General features: G+C 40.6%; 1 protein-coding gene and 1 pseudogene across 1 annotated transcript in view; one reads left to right on the top strand and one right to left on the bottom strand.

The window, feature by feature from the left end:
- Window positions 1–1,268: 1,268 nt before the first annotated feature.
- Window positions 1,269–17,206, bottom strand: LOC118974990 (S1 RNA-binding domain-containing protein 1-like; annotated as a pseudogene).
- Window positions 16,912–19,979, top strand: part of BPNT2 (3'(2'), 5'-bisphosphate nucleotidase 2) — a 36,458-nt gene continuing 33,390 nt past the window's right edge. The window contains exon 1 of the mRNA XM_037028603.1: window positions 16,912–17,591. Within this exon, the coding sequence (XP_036884498.1) occupies window positions 17,205–17,591 (387 nt within the window). The 5' untranslated portion in view covers window positions 16,912–17,204. The remainder of the gene's footprint in view (window positions 17,592–19,979) is intronic.

The following is a 19,979-nucleotide window of genomic DNA, read 5'->3' as shown; positions in this document are numbered from 1 at the left end:
GAGACTCTTGGAGCAGAGACCAAGGAGCTTGTCACCCAAGGCCCAGCAAGCAGCCCACTCGCCATGTTCTTGGTGTTTCCAACTGCCCCTGGTATCTCATGAGGATGAGGTGGAATAGCACATGGGGATGTGAGAACTCAGTGGTTTGCATCGGAGCTGAGAAACCCTGGGCTTAAAAATCCTTCGTCTTTTATAATGGGTTGCAAGCAAAGCTACACTGCAGGGCAATACTCTCTTTACTATCTGACAGCAAACGCACCTGTCCTCTGCTCCCATGGAGTCACTGTCACTATTTCCCAGGCTGAACAACTATACGAACTTCATTGAAAAAGAAACCAAAAAAAAACAAAAGCTTCAGTGCTTATGCTCCAAAGATGTACAAAGTATAAGCGGCCCACAAGAATGGTCTCCCAATAGACTGCAGGATTTTATTAGGGGGAGTACTTAATACCACTAGAACATTAAATTAATCAGTAAGTATTTATGGAATGAACACTGTGTGCTCAGTGCGTCTGTAGGTATTATGGAGGATACAAAGCCCACGGTTTCCAGATTCAAGAAACTTAGAATTTACAGGGACTACTTGATCCAAAATAATAGGGAATCATACAAGACAAGCTAACGTTAAATTAGGAATTATTTACTCAGTCACATACATACATATTAAATTCTTAGTATAAACACTAAAATTTACTTAGTGCTGACTATAAATAGGCACTTAATCAAAGCACTTTATACCTATTTTTTCACTAGCCACAAACTTTATTGAAGTGATCAGTACACGCATCTGTCTGAGAAATGTTTTGAGCCATCCGCTTGATGGTTACAAACACATCTGGATCTGTTTTATTGGTATATATTTGGTTTTCTTGGCAAAGGAAATATCAAGAATCAAATCCCCAAGTCCTGATTTTTAAAAATCTGTAAAAAGGAAGAATTAAACACTGTACAATTCAAATCAAGAAGACAATTCCGTATGAGTCCAGCCAGACAAGCTGAGAAGTAGATGTGAAATAATCTCTTACACAAAATGCCAAAGATGCCAAAGGTATGCTACAAAAGGTAAAATTTTTGTCAGAAAATTATTACTATGTAAAGTTACATAAGGATGTCTATTAGTCATTTTCTTTAAGGGGAAGAATATCACAACTAAGAAAAATAAGGAAATGTTCAGAAAATACTTCTGACATTAAGTGAATTTTTTCTCATCTGGTCTTCAGAAGTCACAAACATCTGATGTATTCTTGCCAATCTGTGAAAATGAAGAACTAACGTAAGTGTTTGGCTTTCAGTGCAACGCTTGAATCAATCATCTGAATGATTTCCAGAGCAATCCTAGATCCGGGCGCAGGGAGTCGGGGGTCAATGTTGAGTACTTGGAATTCCACCCGTCCTCCAGGGCCCAGTCCAGACTCCTTCTCTTCCTCATGTTAGAAAGTTTTGCCTCTGTTATATTTCATATGGGAACCAGCCCTACCCTCCCCACTCCTATATCCACAAAAATTCCAAAGTGGCATTCTCAACTTCGCCTGTGAGAATTGCCCCAACCCTCAGATTTTATGTTTCTCTCAAAATTGAGTTCATCAAAATCCATTTGAAAGTCAAAGCTTTGGGGCTGGCTGGGACCGTCAAAGACAATCTGTGAGGTAAGTGTTATTGTTTGCAATCTTTCTGCCATTTTCTCTATTCCTTCCTTTTCAAGGAATGGACTTCACTTTTGGTTATATTTCAGGCTCTCCAATCTCACACAGTGTTTCTTCAATGAATGATAAAAACCTGTTGCTACATCACACAAGTCCAGGTGAATACAAGTTGGGTCCAAAGGATCTGGCTTCCGTACAGCATTTGCTGCGGTTTTGCTTTTCTTGCCCTGCTTCTCATTCGTGACCTCAACACCTGCAGGAGAGGTCACCCCCTGACGTGGGTCTGCAGATTCAGTTGCTGACTACTGCAAGGTTTTTTAATACGATGCTGGATAGTTCTGCACACTGTTGGAAAGATTTTGGGTCCAGTCCTTTCACTTTCTTCAGCTGATGAAGTGCCCGTTTTTCTCTTGCCATTCAATACTACGAGTATTTTTGGCTCAGTTGGCACCAAATCTTGCAATTCGCCTTTACAAAACTTCTGAACAGATGTTAACAGCCACTCCCACAAAGCAGACACACTCTTCTCCAACGCTGTCCATTGTCGTCTTGAGGAATGCCTGGGAGGCATGGTGCTGACACATTCCAACTCCGACGTGTTGCACTCAGTCTTCACCGGCTCCGCTAATGGATCTTCTATACAACTTGCTATGGAAAACGCACTCCTTGAATGTCCAGTCCTGGCATCTGTTTGTTAGCTCCAGGGCTGACACTGTAGGCTAATGCTCCTGCTTCACTGACCAAACGTTGAACAGCATCCAGTATTGCAGAGCAGTTTTTCATGACCATGTCAGAAGAGTAAGCTTCTGTTTCCCAGCAAGCAGTTCCATTTCCCAATCACCACTGTGCTGCTGTTGAAATCCAGCAAAAGCCTTTTTATTTCCTCCGCCTCTTTGAAGCCTTGTCCACAATACAAGCAAACCACATAGTATAACACATCTGACTGGTAAGAGAAATTATAGAAATTATAGCTAATTTGCAACCATGTTTATAACCAAGATCCACAAGCCCTGGAACTAGGCTTGTTAAGAGGAGCTGACAAAGTTTCCATCCGAACATCATTACTGACTCCTTCTCTGCATCTAATGTTCATTTGGCTCTGAATTCTCTACAGAAGAGAGGATAAATAAAGCATTAAAAGAATCATCCATTGACTTGAATAGGATCTTCATTAACTCCTGTCTTGCAAAGTGATATGGTCTCCACTTGTTTTGGATGCACCACCTACAGAATTTGCGCTTTTTAAAAAATATTCAATTTATTTATTTTTAGAGAGAGGAGAAGGGAAGAAAAGAGAGAGGGAGAGAAAGTTGGATCATTTTCCTGTTGTTTGCACCCCAATGAAGGACCAAGTCTGCAACCTTGCATGTGCCCTGGTGGAAATTGGACCAGGGACCTTTCCGTTTGCAGACAACACCCAACCAACTAAGCCACACTTCTCAGGGCAGAATTCATTGTTAACTTCATCAAGAATGTTGAACTTGACTGTAGTATATTCAAGTTTTCTCCACAGTTAATTGTCAGAATCTGACAATTGGATAATTGATAATTGATAATCTGACGTTGGATAATTTTCATGTTGCATGAAAAAATTCTGGTAGAGGTGAAACTTATCAACATCTTTCTCATTTACTGTTTTAAAGAACACTTTGCTGGAGATGATGGAATAGAACTATATGTATTTGGGCACAATTTTTGTTTGAAGTCACGTGTATATCTGTCGTTAGCAATCATACCTGCTAAAATATGCTGCACGCCTGTTTCAATGTCCTAGAGTGTCAAAAGCCCTATACCTTGGGTTTAATATTAGACAGCAGATTGAGCTTCTGTGGATTCTCAAGCAGTGTCCTGGCTGTTTCCTCTAATCTAAACTGACTTTTTTGCTGGGCTTTGTATTTGCTTCCAATTTTACAAGGAGGAGGGACCTAAAAACAGATAATTTATTTCATAAAAATTCCGTATTTAGTCTTACATGTTTAAACTTTAGTCACCTTCAAAGTACTCTCCATTTGATGCAATGTACCTATTGAGACACTTTTTTCCACTGCTCAAAAAAGTTTTTTAACTCCTCATTTCTGATGCCTTTTAGTGCTTCTGCTGTGTTTTGTCTTGCCTCTTCCACCTCAGCAAACTGCTTCCCTTTGAGGACTTTTTTGCCCAAGGAAACAAAAAAGAAGTCATTTGGGATGAGATTGGGTGAATAGGAAGGGTAGGACATGGGAGTCATGCCAGTTTTGGTCAAAAACTTCTGGACACTCAGCACAGAGTGGGAAGGTGTGCTCATAAATCACCCACTATGAAATGGGCAAATTCACTGAAAGAGTCTTCAAACAAATTCACTGAAGACAGATGCAGCCTCTCACAACAATGCCAGCTGGTGCACTGACACAGTTGGGATCCCAAAACACTCACCTAGTGGCAGAAGCCTGTACTACAAGGGTCCTGCCCTCCTGAAGATAATCGCAGCTTTTAGGGGATACCCCCTTGTATACGGCGGTGACACTTTCTAGTTCTTCAAAAGTTTTGCAGTTTAGCAAGGCTCTTAACAAGCATTCATACATCTTCCCCTCCTTCTTAATTGTCTGGATTGTACTACAAATCTTTGCAACAGCCCATAGCTTCTCTAGGGTTTGTTAAACTTCTCTCAAGTAATCAGTACCACGATTATTAATGAGCTCTTTTCAATAATGTACAATGAAGGGAATTGCGTTATCATCATTAAAGAGATGAATGATGTTGGCACAAACTCCAAGATTTGATATCAGTCCTCTCAGATAAAACCTTTACTATATCCTAATTCATTTCCACCTACTCATTATTGGCATTACCCACAAAACTGACAGGTTTCTGAGGACACGTTTCAGTCTTCACTTTCTTTAAAGAGGACTGCCCAGCTGTACAGTCATCCTCATTCTCTTCCATCTGGCTCACACCCTCCCGAAGGTGCCTGTGGGGGGTGTGTCTGTGTGTGACTCTCACTCTTGAAGCAGCTGGCTTCCTTGGTTTTTTCACCAACTTTCAGCTCTTTGGTCCTCTGAGCTGAAGGTGAGCGAGAAGAAAAATGGTCTGTTAGAAATGCTCTTTGACTCACTTACTACTGAAGATTTAGAAAGCTTCCAACTTTTCCACATTGTAAATAGCACTAAGATATATATTTGTATACAGAAGCCTTTTTTTCAATTCATTTAATCAAAGCACTATCTACAGGCATGTTCTCCTCGTACATATGCTAAATTGTTTTTTAATATTTTTCTGGCACTGGGAAATGCCTAAGAATCCATGTTTTATCAAACCTTTAGCATTTGGTATCTTGTTTTATCTAATCTGCATATCTGATTATTTGTGAAGTTAACCACTTTTCCAAGTTTATTAGCCACTTATATTTCCACATTTGTGAATTATTTTTTACATAAGTTGGCCAGTTTGTCTTAATGTTTTCCATATTGATTTGTATGACATAATTATGCCAAATGTTTTTTATTTTGTTACTATTCATTATTCTGTTAATAGAAGCTTTAAATTTTAGTGTATTTAAAAATTTTAAATTATTCAATTTTTTTCCAATGTGTTTTAATCTAAGAAAATTATTTCTACTTTAAAGGATCAATAAGTATACAATGATATCTTCTATTTTTTTGGAGTTTGGGGGGTTTGTACATTTAATTTCCTAATTAAGCTATAACAATATTTTCAAAATCTTACATTGCCTAAAGCTTTATTTCAAGCTTATCAGTGACTTCACCAAATAGTCATCTTCAATATTTAAGTGGATGCTATGTGTGCCTAATGTGTGCTGGAGAATTAAATTGCCTCTGCATAGTTCAAAGAGAGATTAGAACCAACGAGTTAAGTTAGAAATTGGTTTCATAAAAGAAAGATCATTCTAAATGGTGATGATATTGAAAATATTTAACAACTGATATGCCGCGTGCTCCAAACATCCAAGTGGACCCCAGCCACGGTAATGGCATTTAGGTGTGACAGGATGGACCTGAAGCCTGGTTAAAATTACCTGAATATGAAATGGACCGCCTTGGGGTTAAAAGTACAGACACTACATGCCTCAGCCCAGAGCTTTGGTTTAGGGCTGTTTATGCTTGTATGACTTTTTCACTTTTTTAACACTATCCTAATTTAAATGGCCCCATTACATACGGTTCATGCAACTGGGCATTGCCCCTCTCTGTTTTCCCAGGCACAAGGCATCATGTAATCAAGTCATCTGGCCAGGTCTGTGCCAGGTGCTGTGGAAGTTATAAAGAAAGACTAAATCACAAGCTTGAGAACTAACTAATCATTCCAATAAATAAAACAAATAACTTCAATTTAAAACACATTTAGTGAAAAGCAAACCTGTGCCAGCTGGCACTACCCAGTTAGGCTGGTCAGGTCAGACAATGTAAACAGGGGTGGGGAGCTGGCTTTGAGGCCAGGGCCCCTGGAGGGAAGCGGTGGGAGGTGATGTCATCCTTGGTCATTGAGAATTCCCCAACAACCACAGGACAGTGGCCCAGAGGCCAAAAACAAAAGCTTTGCCAAGGGAGAGAGCGTGAGGAAAGGAAGCAGGGCGCAGCCTGCCTCTTCCTGCAGGGTAACTTGGTGTGCAAATTCAAGAAGCCTCCCAGTCTCAGCCAGTCCAAGGTCAATGGATAGTGGCAACCTGACCCAGAGTCTCTTATCTTTGAGAAAGGGCCTTCCTCAACCAAACTAGCATAAGGAACACAATATATACCAAGTGTCTGAGGAAAGTACATAGAAAAGTGTGGCCTTCACAGTGTATGAGAAATGCAAGTAAAAAATGAGCATTTGAGGAAAACAACCTTTCAGTTGCTAGACTGTGTTTCTTTGATTGCATGAGACGGGGTCATGTTGGTGGAGTGTAATGAATATTATGCATAAATAATTAGGAAGACAGCACAGTGCTAAACTGAACAGTAAAGATTTGGAGCACAATAGACATTCAGAGAATGGGCTGATAAGAGTAGGCTGGCATGGGAAGAGGCCAACTTCATGGGCTCGGAGGACTGCTTAGACTTGGCCAGGCAAAGAAGGGCAGGAGGGTGCACAGCAGAAGGGAGAACAGCTTCGGCAAACAAAGAAGCACCCATTGCTTACAATCTCAAACTGTTATTAGGGGAAAACAAAACACTTGACTTTTCTTTTGCATCTTTGTTCGTTCTTCAGCCACAATCACCGACCCCTTTCTTGGACACCTCAGCTTTGACTGAAGCCTGCCTTGAGAGCTCTGGTTTAGAAAGTGTGCATTTAAACCTCCTCCTATTGCAGCCCTGCTGTGACCGACATCCACATGTGACTTCACTTTTAAACGTCACTCTACTTCCCCTTATCCGGGTAATTCTTTGAAGGATCTTGGGTCACAAATCTAGCCAGACTGGGAACTTAGCTGATCCTGATTATTTATGCTCGTTTGCCATGTACTCCTTCAAGAGGTACATCAGTTTGCCATTCCCTACTCATCTGCATTCTAGTTGGGCTGGTAGAAAGGCGATCTTTTCTCCCTTATTTGATATTTATACAAGTCAGTGGGGGAGAATGGGCCTGCAGACTGTGCTAGATAGAAATAGAAGGCATTTCTTATTTTCTTAAAACATTGCGCTGGGACCATCTTGTTGGGACATGCAGTTACAGCAGATCACGATCTTGGCAGCAATACGGAAGTCGTCTCTGTCCAACTACCTGATTCTGTCTCCAGAGTTTCACTAACATTATGTGTGGATCTACTTCTTGACTTGGTTTCTTCCCCTTTCCTCCTTCCTTCTAAAATATCCATCTGAGGTATAATCTGTATATAATAAAATTCACAAATTTTAACTGTTTTATTTGCTGAATTTTGTCTGCTATCTAGAGTCAGGTCAGCAGTCCCACAATCATGGTATAGAAGGGATCCCCGAAGTCAGCTCCCTTCTTCTTGGCTTCTCTGCTCAGTTGGTCCCTTCCTTCATTATGAAGAGGGATGTGAGCATAGACGTATGAATGTCCCCGAGGGCTTCTTGTTCTTCATCTACAGTAATTGCACTTTTCTGGTCGTTTCCTACTAGGTGTCCTGAAGAATCAGGAATCGTTAAAATCCATCTCCCTTTTGCCCACTTACTAGGAGCCGTCAGCTGGACTCACTATCTTTGTTGATTTGCTCTGTGTACATCAAATACATATTTATTTCATGTTTCCAAAGATACATTAGTATCATTGATATCTTTTCAGAGGCTGAATAACAGAAGTCTGAGCTTAAAGAAAAAGAAAGGCACAGTTGAAACTAAATGTACATAGTAATCTCTAGCTCCTACTTTTCTTCCTATTACCTTTGGCTAGCTGGACTTTAATAAGGTTTTGTGTGTGAAAGGTTGTTACACTTATTCTATTAACCTATGGAGTAAGAAGAGATAAAAGTAATGAATGAGGTTCAGAGAAGAGTGTGGGGGATAGGCAATGGCATTGTAGATATGGTGAGCTGAACAAAATGTATTATAAGCCACTTTTTGAACATGGGTCAAGAATAGTGCCAGGTTCTTGGATATCACACCAGAGTAAGACGTGGGTCTTGCCCACAAGGAGTCCACAAGCCCAATACGAGAGGCAGCCAAGTATTCAGGTAGTGACAATATCACGGGATACACACAAGGACTGTTTGCTATGGGAGCATATGCAAAAATCAGGGAGCCTATTCTTTGGTCAGGATGCCACCCGGAGATGGTGATCTGAGACCAGGATTAAAAAATGTTCAGTGTATAAAACCTGGGAATTTGTTTCTTTGAGTTATTCATGATAATAAGTCATTCATGAAGTAGAAATGAGAGAATATTTAAAATGAAGTGGTACTATTCAGAAACATTCAAGAAGTGAGGAAAATTAAAAATGCTATGTGAATCAGATCATATACAAATCTAAAGTGATTTAACTGAGAGAGAGAAAAAATGTGCCATGCCATGGAACAGACACTTGGCATGAGCTAAAAGCCCAAGCCAGCACTCCTGCTGTCTTCCCAAGGAGGGTTATGTTGCCCATACCCAGGCATGAGGTGGGAAGTACATTGAGCAGAAAGTAGAAGACCATGGTTCTTGATCCAGCTTTGGAGAACTCAGTTTACTCACCAATAAAGTCAAGAGATGGAGGTGAATTCTCTCTCTAGTGCTTTAACCTCTAGAATTTGTTGATTTGTTGTTCACCTGGCAGGTGTTTGTAGCTTTGCCATTAGGTACGAGGAGGATAAGATGTTGCTGCAGGGACTCAGATTCGTGGGACAATGATGGCTGTATCTGCCCTGGAGCTCTTCAAAGGAAAACAACATCAGGCTATTCTTCCTCAGTAGCTATGGCTTTTACCGTGTGCAGAAAATTCAAATGAAAGTAACCCTGCTACCCTGGCTGAAATGACTTGACGAGAGCCAAAGATACCCCCATAGATGTATGCCAGAACTGCAGCATGACACAAGTAACTCAGGGTGAAACACTGCCAGTATGTGTGACCCAATCAGAGCTCCCAGTGGTGGTGCGAACATGGGACATGAAAGAGAAAATGGGTCACTGGAGCTGCTTTGTACTCTCTATAGGACTGTGAGTCATCTTGAAGCACATTACAATCTGCTGAACATTACAGTTTTAGAAGCACTGAGACACAGAATGTCTCTAAGTTGCTGAGTATGTTCCCAGGGATCCTCATTACCGCCTGCATTCTTAAATGAATGTTCATCACCTAGAGTAATGTGGGTGCCTTTTGTCTTCTCTAACTATGAACACCTCAAGGACAGGCAGGAGGCTCTCTGACTGAATCATGCTCATGCATAAAGACAGACGAGGAAGAGACTTCATTCTGCTATAAGAATACGTACCTCTAGAAAACCTGGTTGCATAATAAGGTATTAGTAAGTTGAAGCTGCAAAAAATATCATTTTTCTATATGGTTTGCAATTAAGATGAAGAAATAAATTGGGAAAGTTGGCTTTATGACTTAATTGATGATATGGGAATTGTGACTGACAAGAGCTCTGAATAGTCTGAGATTTTACCCTACTTGCAGCCGACACGTTAGCCTGTCAGTTGTGTGGATGCTGGCAGAAGACATGAGTATCTTGGCTCAGAGACAAAGCAGCCGTGGCATTCATGGTGTCAGCATTTGCATCTGGTTCTCAAGCCCCAATTCCCACAGGGTATAAAAGGGTTAAGACTCATGCACGCAGTGGCTTGCATTCCAGGAGAAAAACTTTCAGCATAGGGACCTTAAATCTTTGATGATTGTGGTAAGTTTGCTGATATACATGAGACATGCGTCCCTTTCTCTGGAGGGAGATACCATCTCTGTCATTCAAGGATGTTTGTATAGCAAACATTCTTGCAAATACAATATCCTTGAAAAGGGAGTGTCTATGCTGAAAAAAAAACAAGCAGAAACAGACACAGAGAATTCTCTCCTGAACTTGGGGAGTATAAAATATAAAAGTATATTTCATGCTGTAAGGGTAAACATTGTTTAGTGAAGGTTTTCTTTGTTATGCCTACACGTAAAATTTTTTGTTATCTTTTACATTGGCAAAATTTTTAAAAACATTGGCATATTTCTAAATATATTTAGTTCTTTTATTCTGAGCAAAATGACATGGCTTACCTAATACCCAAATCCGTGTACTAGCAGTATGTACTACATTGGAGTACTACTATAAGATACAGTTGACCCTTGAACAACCCCCTCGAAGTCAAAAATCCACCTTTGATTCTCCAAAAACTTTTCTTTTTTTAAAGATTTTATTTATTTATTTTTAGAGAGGGGGCAAGGAAGGGAGAAATAGAGGGAGAGAAACATCAATGTGTGGGTGGCTCTCACCAGCCCCCTACTGGGGACCTGGCCTGCAACCCAGGCATGTGCCATGACTGGGAATCGAACCGGTGACCCGTTGCTTCACAGGCCCATGCTCAATCCACTGAGCCATACCAGCCAGGGCCCAAAAGCTTCTCTAATAGCCTACACTTGACTGAAATTCTTACTGATAGCATAAGACAGTAGATTAACATATATTTTGTATGTTATATGTATTAACATACTTTATTCTTATAATAAACTAGAGAAAAGAAAACAGTAAGATTCATCTGTCAGTTTTTTAATCATCACAAGTCCCCTCCCCAAAATTTCTAATATATGTGTTGAAAAAATCCATGTATAAATAAACATGTACAGTTCAAACCCATGCTGTTTAAGGGTCAACTGTAAATTATGAACATAATTCCATAGACTACATACTCTACTCATGGCTGATGAATCCATTCAAGTATTATTCTTTGAAGACCAGAAAATTGTAGATACTTTGCTGTATTTTTTAACCTAATGGAGTTTTAAGAACATAATTTTAAGTTGGGTTTAAGGTAGGTAATGTTCAAAATGTGTAGTATGAATTCATATCACTTAGAGAATAAAATGTGGAAAATTTTACATTACTGACTGAATTAATTGATGCTTTGTCAAGAATTGAGTTGAATAAAAAATGCACACAGAAATAACAAATATTTGGCAACTTCATGGCTACAATGCTGACTTACATGTTTGTGAAACAAATGTTTTGAACTCACAAAATAAATGTTGGATCTTTAATGCATTTGTTAAGTTCAATATTTTTAAAAACCCTTTACATGATAGACAAAATTTTGTTAAAACTAGTTTTAAAAGTCCAGTTCAACCCTGGCTGGTGTAGCTCAGGCCCTGGCCTGTGTAGCTCAGTGGATTGAGCACGGGCCTGCGAACTAAGGGATCGTGATTTGATTCCCAGTCAGGGCAGACACCTGGGTTGCAGGCCAGTTTCTAGCAGGGGACACACGAGAGGCAACCATACATTGATATTCCTCTCCCTCTCTCCTTCCCTTCCCCTCTAAAAATAAATGAATAAAATCTTTTTTAAAAAGTCCAGTTCAATAAGTATTTACTGTGTTTGCATACAAAAAAGGATCTGAGTCATGTCAGAAATATAAAGACATATAAAATACCTCTCTGAATTCATGTTGGTTATACAGCTTAGAGGGATTATAATTTCAATAAAAATTATATGAAGTTTTCTATTGTATGTGCCTACAACATTGCCTCTATTTAATAAGTATTCACTATTATTGTTGCTAAGGCCAGGGCCACAATAAAACTTCATAATGCTAAAATAATTATTTTATGTTAATTGAAAAAACTACTCATTTAATTGAATATTTCTAAATCTTGGGGCAAACAATTTTAAGAATGAATGTAGGTCATATATTAGAAATAGAACATCCACAATCTTAATATATGAAAGCCATTGTCCCCAAAATTGTATGCGCTGCCAAAGATACAACTATAATGATAGAACCAAATACCGTATCACTGGTCTATTAAAACAGAATTACTGTGTTTGCAGGGTTGAATCATTTAAGGAAAGACAACAAATAATACTCTTCTTGCAAGTTTATTATTTAAACATGAAGAAATGCCATCAGTTCATTGAATCTTTAATTAATTATATTGTCCTCCTAAAGCACCTGGGGAAAAAAATACAGGAAAACTAACTGGGAGATCTCTCTCTCTTTGCCTTTCTCTCTCTTTCCCTCTCTCCATCTCTTTCTCACTCTCTCTCTCTCCTCCCCCGCCCCCCACACATGCAGAGTTTCTCCAAGGTAAATTTGGGGGTCAGGAGTCATTCAGGCAAACCAAAATGTCTTCATCATTTAAGATATTAATAATTTCATTAATGGGTACTATTTATTTCACTTAATATGGAGAGCATAAGGAAAGATGGTATTTGTAGAAAGGTAGCAAAATCCATTTAGAAGAGGTCCTTTGTTGGGTGCAATCAGGACTAGAGTGGGTCAGTTAATTGAGAAAACACAATTAATGTGGGAAATTATGGGAAACCTACACATCTTAAACATGTAAAGGATGTCCACATATTATCATTTGCCTATCTCGTAATATAAGGCAAGTACTTGTTCTCTGAGTATATTCACTACTTGCAGCTCCTTTTTTCAAAAACACTTTTTATTTTCAGAACATTTCATCACCTCACAAAGAAGCTCTGGGCACATTTGCAGTCACACCCCAACCCCTACCCACCCACTCACCCACCAGCTCCTTGCAGTCACTAACCTACTTTTTTTCTCTGTGGATTTATCTATTCTGGATGTTAATATAAATGGAATTATTCAATATGTGACCTAAATTTTTTTAATTTCCATTCTACACATTCCTACTTGACAATCATCAGCTGGTTTGTCATATCTATGGGTCTGTATCTGTATTGTCTTATTCATATTTTGTTTTTCTAGTTTCCATTTAATAAGTGAGATCATATGGTATTTGTCCTTCTTTGTCTTTTTTTTCCACTTAGTATAATGACCTCAAGGTCCATCCATGTTGTCACAAGTAGCAAGATTTCATTCTTTTTTAGGACTAAATAATATTCCATTGTGTATATACCACACCTTCTTTATCTTTTTAGTCATTCATCTACTTCAACCATATAAGTAATACATCATTTAGGATGACCAGCTTGGGTTGTTTTAAGCCAAGTAATTTGCTTTCAGCATCGGTTTGAACTTTTGATTCGTTTTCTTCACAATCAGCAAAAATGTTTGCTCCAAACCTAATTTGATGGCAATTTTTGTTTTTACCAACTGGCCTTTATCAAGTCATCTAAAGCTGTCAGCCTTATATTTACACTCATACTTAGTTATTTTACATAATATTTAACTTATATATATTTATAATAATAACCCAATGGCAAAGTGAGGTTGAAATAAAACTAACTCAAAAAGTATATAAAGTTTGACTAGGGACAGTGAAAAGAGGCAGGTGTTCGAAAAGCACCTGCCCTTACCAGGTGTGACCACCCAAATAGTGGGAGCAGTGTCTGGCAAGCCAGATCTGTGGAAGGTGGTTAAAGAAGTTTCTACTGTATGTCAATTTCTGTTGCTATCAGTATTTACACAGAAAAAATATTAGGATGTCCTCATCTTCTTCAACAACTAGAGAAAAGCTTTTTTAAAAAATACTTTTCTTTTTTTAAGATTTTATTTATTTATCTATAGAGGGGAAGGGAAGGAGAGAGGGAGAGAAATATCAATGCATGGTTGCCTTTCATGCACCCCCTGCTGGGAACTAGCCTGCAACCCAGGCATGTGCCCTGACTGGGAATCGAACCACGATATTCTGGTTTGCAGGCCCGAGCTCAATCCACTGAGCTACACCAGCCAGGGCGAGAAAAAGCTTACTTTTGAAAGACCAGATTGCTTCAATTCACGTACCACACATTCACAAATTATTTTACTTTTACTTTCATATAATTTTCATCAGTATAAATACATTTTTGAAGGTTCTAACAACTCGTTACTGAAAAAGCAAATTTCTTCCAAATTCCTATGGAGGTTTTAAGACAATATCACTGTCCCACATGTAATTAGATAAACTTTTTCTTGTCATGAAATTGTTAATAATCCTCACCTGAGGACAGGCTTACTGATCCTAGGGAGAGGGGAAAGGAGGGAGACAGGAGGAGAAACACCAAGGTGAGAGAGAAACATCAATTCATTGTCTCTCATATGCTCCTGACCACGGACCAGATCTGCAGCCCAGGCGTGTGCCCTGACCAGCAGTTGAACCTGAGACCTTCAGTTTACAGGATGACACTCCAACCAATTGAGCCACACCAACCATGGCCACATGTTATCTTTTATCAATTATTACCTGAGCAGTAGAGCACCTCTTAAAACTGTGATCTTTAAACTTACTCTTTCTTCTCACACACCTTGACATTTTCTTCCTCAATTCTTAAATCCTATTATTGTAGTGTTCAAGCTCCAGAGCTTTTAGCATCTCTCTAGTTGTGTCACTGATGTTTTATATAGCGTCACAGTGACCAAGGCTTAAGGTTTTTTCCCCAATATCCTTGGAAAGCAATATTTGGTTTATTTTTACTGAAGTTTTCCAATGATGTTTTTAATATTTTCATAACTACTACCCAACTCATACGTTTTATTGGCCTCATAGTGCAGTTTCAGGTGGTTCTTTTTTAAAAAAATTTATTTACTTATTTTAGAGAGATGGGGAAGAGAGGGAGTGAACATCAATGTAAGGTTGCCTCTAGCACACCACATACTGGGGATATGGCCTGCAACCCAGGCATGTGCCCTGACTGGGAATCAAACTGGCGATGCTTTGGTTCACAAGCCTGTGCTCAATCCACTGAGCTACACCAGCCAGGGCTCGGGTAGTTCTTTTGAACTCCTGCCTTTATACTTCAACCCTTAATCCTTATAGTTATTCTTGGATTTGGTGACTTTCACTTTTAGATTCCTTCTTAAAGAAGCTTTGTTCGATTTTGAAGATGCTCCCAAAGCTGACAAAGACAGTACCAGTTTCCTAAGATTTGGTGCTACCAACATTCCAGGAACTGTTCATTGATTTGTATTTGCACTGGATTTTGTGCTGTGATTACTTTTAAGCTGGTTACAGATTGCTGCCAGGGAAACCAAGCAATCAATAGTCTTTGTTTATTGTATCTGTATAACCACGTGTTTATTTATCTGTATAACCATATGCAAATTCTACAAGTGCCCAGAATTCTAAGGGAGTGGTAAAGGTCAGGCTATTTCTAATGACTCGCTCATCTCTAAAATAAGCTTTTTCTCGCCCTGGCTGGTGTAGCTCAGTGGATTGAGCTCGGGCCTGCAAACCAGAATATCGTGGTTCGATTCCCAGTCAGGGCACATGCCTGGGTTGCAGGCTAGTTCCCAGCAGGGGGTGCATGAAAGGCAACCATACATTGATATTTCTCTCCCTCTCTCCTTCTCTTAGCGATGGAAGTTCAGAATTTATGAACTATTAAATAGGCTCATTAATATTAAAGCCCAGTTAAAACCCATGACTTTTGGCTATTAACAGTAAAATAGGCTACATTTTAAGTTCATTTTATATAAATGTTCTAACATTTTAGAATGAGACTGCACCTCATAATATTCGCTTTTAAGATGGAAGATAAACTTATCAATACTAATTACAACACTAATTAAAATTTAAGTATTCACTATTTTTGCTAAGATCAGTGGCACAGTAGAAGTCATTTCTATTAAATGCTGCTGTAAGTACATTTGGAAGGTCTATGTTGACTCAAAGACTATGTATTCTAGCTTGAATGAACATCCTGGGACAAACTTGATAGCAAATGTTCTTGCTCAGGCAATTCTTCTTCTTCCTCAACCTCTGGGGAAAAGGTAAGTATCCTTGGAAGTGAAAAGAGGCTGGAGTGTTATTTTCATTATGAAAGCCCAGCATCAGGGCATGTTTTTCAGCTATACAAAGCAGTGATTTTCACCTGGTCTGCCCCAGAACACTGGTGGGCTGCAGATACTTTTTTTTAAAAAAGATCTTTTATTTATTGTTCTTCAGAGCGGAAGGGAAGGAGAGAGTGAGAGAAATATCAATGTATGGTTGCTTCTGAGGCGTCCCCTGCTGGGAACTGGCCTGCAACCCAGGCATGCGTCCTGACTGGGAATCGAACCACAATTCTTTGGTTCACAGGTGGAAATCCTTTTTAAAACCTGCTTTTTAAAACTGACCTCTTTTCCCCTCGACTGTCAAATACAAAAAAAAAAAAAATGACAACGGCCAACACAATGATAGCCATTCGATATGAATGAATCTAAATTATACTTTTTGCGGGGTCAGATCCGCAAAATATATATGTTTTGGTGTGCCACACAATGAAAAAGGTTAAAAATCACTAACATAGAGGATGGTTTATACTGTTCAGTGGAGGTAATGCATGGTATCTATGCATACCGATATAAATGCATAAGCATTTAAATTACAAGAGATGCCAACAGAATAAAGAAGCAAGTAAAATTCCTCCGGTCACCTCTCACCTCCTGTTCTGCCTGCAAGAGCGCAGAGGCGATTTAAAAAGACAAGCGCTGAAGAAAAAAGCCTACAGCTCTCTCTCAAAAATGACTTACTTTCCTTCGTTCTTCAACAGTCAATACTGTCAATGTGGTTTTATTGCAGCCACATATTAACTTTCAAAGGTAGATTACATGTTCACAGGGCGCTCATTATCCTTTCCTGGAGTGTAGCTTCGCCACAACCAGAAGTGATTTGAAAACAGAAATAACGCGGGACCCCAATAAAGAGGCAGCCAGTCCAACACCTCTAAGAGCACGTAGCAGTCCGCCCCGCCCCAAGGGAGGTGTCCCTCTTGCCCCGCCCCTTACTCTCACTCCGCCCCCTTGCGTAACCCGGATACACACCCACGCTACCCTTTCACCTCCCGGCAGTTGGCTAACGTGGACTGGACACCCGCTGGCCCGAAGTGGAGTCAGGGCTGTGCCGCCCAGGGGAGTTGGGCGCGCAGGATTGCGAAGGTGTGCTTTGCGTCGCGGCTCATCTTTCCCGGAAGAAGCTATGGAGCGCGCGGGCGCCGGGGAGCGGGCGCCGGTGTAGTACGCGCGGTGCCTGGCCCGGGAGCGCGGCGGCGGCGGCGGCGGCAGCAGCGTGCGCGGGGAGGCCTTTGAAGGCCGCGGTCCGGAGCGCCCAGCCTCTGGTGCCATGGCCCCCATGGGCATCCGCCTGTCCCCCCTGGGGGTGGCCGTGTTCTGTTTGCTGGGGCTCGGCGTCCTTTACCACCTCTATTCGGGCTTCCTGGCCGGCCGCTTCAGTCTCTTTGGCCTGGGCAGCGAGCCTGGAGGTGGCGTGGCGGGACCCGTGGCCGTGGCCGACGGCGGCACCGTGGACTTGCGCGAGATGCTGGCCGTGTCCGTGCTCGCTGCCGTCCGCGGTGGCGACGAAGTGAGGCGCGTCCGCGAAAGCAACGTCCTGGAGGAGAAGTCCAAGGGGAAGACGCGCGAGGGAGCCGACGACAAGATGACCAGCGGGGACGTACTGTCTAACCGCAAGATGTACTACCTACTCAAGACCGCCTTCCCTAATGTGCAGGTGGGTGCCGCGAGCGCCGAGCACCGGGGGGCAGCGGGCCGAGCGCTCAGGCCAGGGATCACGGGAGCTTTGAAACGTGGCTCATCACGGAAACTCTTCCCAACTGCCCTAGATCTTGGGGTTCTGGCTCCCATTTTGCAGATTTGGATGGAGAGAGAGACGCTGAACTTTAGGTGTTCAAGGTCACACAGACAGTTGGGAGAGCTAGGTGGGATTGCAGGCAGTGTGACCCAGGGTCCATGCCCCCTGGTCTCTGGTGGAGTGTGTGTACAGCATATGCACCTGGGATCAGGAGCTTTGGGTTTGGGAGAGCTTTCACATCAAAATGCTAAGGTTAAGCACTTCTGTAAAATGAAAGGGATTGCACTAGAACCCCCAAGGTCCTTAGCTCTCATTGATTTAATTACTGGAACGTTCGTGACTGTACAATACATGTTTTCTGACCGATGTACCTACCAGTAGCCAACTGAAGGCCAGCAACTGGGGAAGTGTTGCTGCCTGGCCTCTGTGGGGTGGGTGCTTATGAATTAACTGTAGTTGTCATTATCAGGATCTTCTTAATACCACGTATTTTGGAGGCGCTTCAAAGCAGTGTTTGGAAGTATATTTCTCAGCAACTTCATTTCAACCGTCTATCCGTTATTGCCCCATAAAATAAAAATTGAGAAGTACTTGCCTTGGGGTACATTTCTGGTAAGGAATTGATATTTTCTTAGGGAAATTCAGACATTTTAACTGCTTAGAAGAAAAATTGTTTCCAGTGGAATGTAATTAGTTAGATAAACAGTGAAATCTAACTCTGGGCTTCTCTGGAAGGTATTTGACCTTAATACTGTTGTTCTTGAGTGAGTTAGGAGAGTAGTGTCATTGTAGAATTACATATTATGAGTTACCCTTCTTCTGGTCTGTCTTATTATTCCTGTGGTTTTTTTCTTCCTCTATCTTTTCTTCTTCTTCTTTTTTTGCAGTGGCAAGGAGTACTGAATTTCATATTATTAACTGCTGGATACAGATGTGATTGATACAAGAATTCTCAAACAAAACACACATCTTCACTTTTTCTTTTAACTGTACCCTGCTTTATCATAGACTAATATGTGTTTGCTTCTCTCCTAAAAAATTCAGCATTCTTCCCTAGATATTTTGTAATAAACAAGAGTTTCAGAGGGGTTGATGTATAATAGTTATAACAGTAGCAATAGTAATAATGTATTGAGTGTATTCTAGGTGCCCAAATACTGGCCACACGGGACTTTATTTGATCCTCACAGCAACTTTATAAGTAAACTTTATGCCCACTCTACAGATGGGAAATCTGATGCTCATGACACTTTACTATACAGTTTATATCAACTATCTACTTTTCATCCCAGCTCGATTTTTATAGGAGGATATTTGAAGATTTTTATTTATTTATTTTTAGAGAGAGGGGCAAGGGGGAAGAGAGGGAGAGAAACATCAGCGTGTGGTTGCCTTTCATATGCCCCCCACTGGGGACCTGGCCCACAACCCAGGCATGTGCTCTGACTGGGAATCCAACCAGCGACCCTTTGATTCAAAGCCTGCACTCAACCTACTGAGCTACACAGCCAGGGCATATAGAAGAATATTTAACACAAGAACTTATAGTATGGTTTCCTAGGGAAAAAAGTGAAATCAACAATAGTGAAATATAGCAAGCAGAGTTGAAGTTAAGGTAAAGATAAAAATATTCTTATATTGAAAACATAAATCTGGTTGTTGATGTGTGTCCACATGCAGACACCACCCCACTCTTCCTTTGCCAAAGCTTTTGTCTTGGGTAATTACCACAGGAGTCTGAGTTTGTTTGCTTTCTCACTTAATAGTAAACAGTAAGGGAATAACCGCCAAGGGTAGTGAGCTGTTTTATGAAACATTAAAGCTAAGCTTTTGGCATTGTAGCTGTTGAAGTTTCTGTCTCCTATAACTTTTTGTTTTCCTGGAATTGTTTGAACGTTTGCATGTACATCTTTAGTGTGCAGTTGGATGGTGATTGAAGAAATAGTAGAGGTTATATTCATTTATAACAGCAATGTAGGATAGTGTCATGTTGAACTATCTCTGTCACTAGGTTGTTACACTAGAGGCCAAAAGTCATAGCCATGTAAGTAGAGACTCAGTCATAAATTCTTTCTTTTAGGTTTTGTTTATTTATTTTTAGAGAAGTTAGAAATGGAGAGAGAGAAATATCAGTGTGTGATTTCCTCTCGCCCACTCCCCACTGGGAGTGTCCTAACTGGAAACTGAATCAGCGACCCATTGGTTTGTAGGCCGGCCCTCAATCCGCTGAGCCACACCAGCCAGGGCAGTCATAGATTCTTTTCTTCACTCCCTCCCTCCACATCCAGAAGCACAGTCTAAGATGTT

This window comes from Sturnira hondurensis, unplaced genomic scaffold (genome assembly GCF_014824575.4).
Source record: "Sturnira hondurensis isolate 20B ecotype Veracruz unplaced genomic scaffold, ASM1482457v3 Scaffold0020080, whole genome shotgun sequence".
Classification (NCBI taxonomy): domain Eukaryota; kingdom Metazoa; phylum Chordata; class Mammalia; order Chiroptera; family Phyllostomidae; genus Sturnira; species Sturnira hondurensis.
Note: the sequence above shows the minus strand (reverse complement) of the source record. Positions and strands in the feature narration are given on the sequence as shown.